Genomic DNA, 1,285 nt, shown 5'->3' on the forward strand with positions numbered 1-1,285 from the left:
CGCGACTACGAGGCGCGGGCGGCGGCGCTCGATGCCAAGCCGCACGTGCAGGCATGGAACAACGGCTCGAGGGACGCCGTTTCCTCCGTGCTGCGCTCGTTTGGCACCGTGCGCAGCCTCGTTGTCGGGGCCTACGCGGAGGCGTCGGACGACCTGCACCAGCTGTTCGACTGTGTGGTGGAGTCGGCATCCAAGCAGCACTGGAGGCGGATCGGCGCGCGTAGCGCGAAGGAGGCGCGGTCCTACTTCGCTACGACGCTGCGGCGGGCGTGGGGCGTGCACTTTGCGCGCGAGTTCGCGCGGCACCGCATCCGACGCGTGGTGTTCGTGGGGGCCCCGCGGCGACAGCCGGGCAGGCCTCTCGCGACGGCCGATGGAGACTGGCCAGCGCTGTCGGCGGGCGAGTTTGCGGCGCACGCGCTGCGCGTAGGCGGCGCGTGGGCGGGCGGCCCGCCCGGCCGTCGGTGAGCACCGGACGCGAGGGTCGGTCGGCTCTTAACTAGCTGTATATAGTCGCGATCTGCCGGCGTGCGTATGAGCTCACTAGCTAGAGCTCACACTAGAGGCCGTCATCGCATTCGCCTTCCTGGGACCCAGCGCTGACTTCTGACTGTCGTTGCTGTCTCTCCCCCTTCTCGACTGTCTGTGCTTGTGCGTCTTGGGTCCGGAGTTGTGCGTTTATGTGAAAAGAGAATTTGTTCTGCCAGGCGCCGGCCACAGGCCTCGGCCGGCTCCACACGCGTCCGACGCTTGCTCGGGATTTATTGTTTCCATCTAAGTGCTCGCGTAGCCGCTGCAGCAGGAACTGCAGTCGCAGTCGACGTCGCAGTCTCGCTTGGCCATAGGCAGAGCCTCGCTGGGAGATGGCGGTGCGAGATTTTGGGCAGAAAGTTGACGTCTGCCGGCGCATCAAGGAGGTTCTGAAGAATTATGAGGAGGGAAGCCTCTTGAAGGAGATGGTCCAGAACGCCGATGATGCAGGAGCGTCCGTGTTCGACGTCCTCCTCGACCTCCGGACCCATGGTTCGTCAGAGCTTGCGCTTCCCGGCACGGCGGCCTTTCAGGGTCCTGCGCTCGTGACGCACAACGACGCGGTCTTCGCAGACTCCGACCTGGAGAGCATTCAGCAGATTGGCGGCTCGCAGAAGGCCGGGTCGCGGTCCACCAAGACGGGGCGCTTTGGCGTCGGCTTCTGCTCTTGCTATCACGCTACCGACCTCCCTTCCTTCCTCTCTCGAGACTTTCTCGTGGTGCTCGACCCGCACTGCGCGCACGTCTCCGACAA

The 1,285-nt window shown here is 65.1% G+C and overlaps 1 protein-coding gene across 1 annotated transcript; it reads left to right on the plus strand.

Annotated features, from left to right (window-relative positions):
• Positions 1–12: 12 nt before the first annotated feature.
• EMIHUDRAFT_258750 (hypothetical protein) lies at positions 13–1,274 on the plus strand (the record flags this gene model as incomplete). Its single annotated transcript, XM_005759095.1, has 2 exons — positions 13–321; positions 846–1,274. Coding segments are annotated over 2 exons (738 nt in total), but the record flags the coding sequence as incomplete, so codon positions are not given.
• Positions 1,275–1,285: the final 11 nt, after the last annotated feature.

This window comes from Emiliania huxleyi, assembly GCF_000372725.1.
Source record: "Emiliania huxleyi CCMP1516 unplaced genomic scaffold EMIHUscaffold_8110, whole genome shotgun sequence".
NCBI lineage: Eukaryota > Haptophyta > Isochrysidales > Noelaerhabdaceae > Emiliania > Emiliania huxleyi.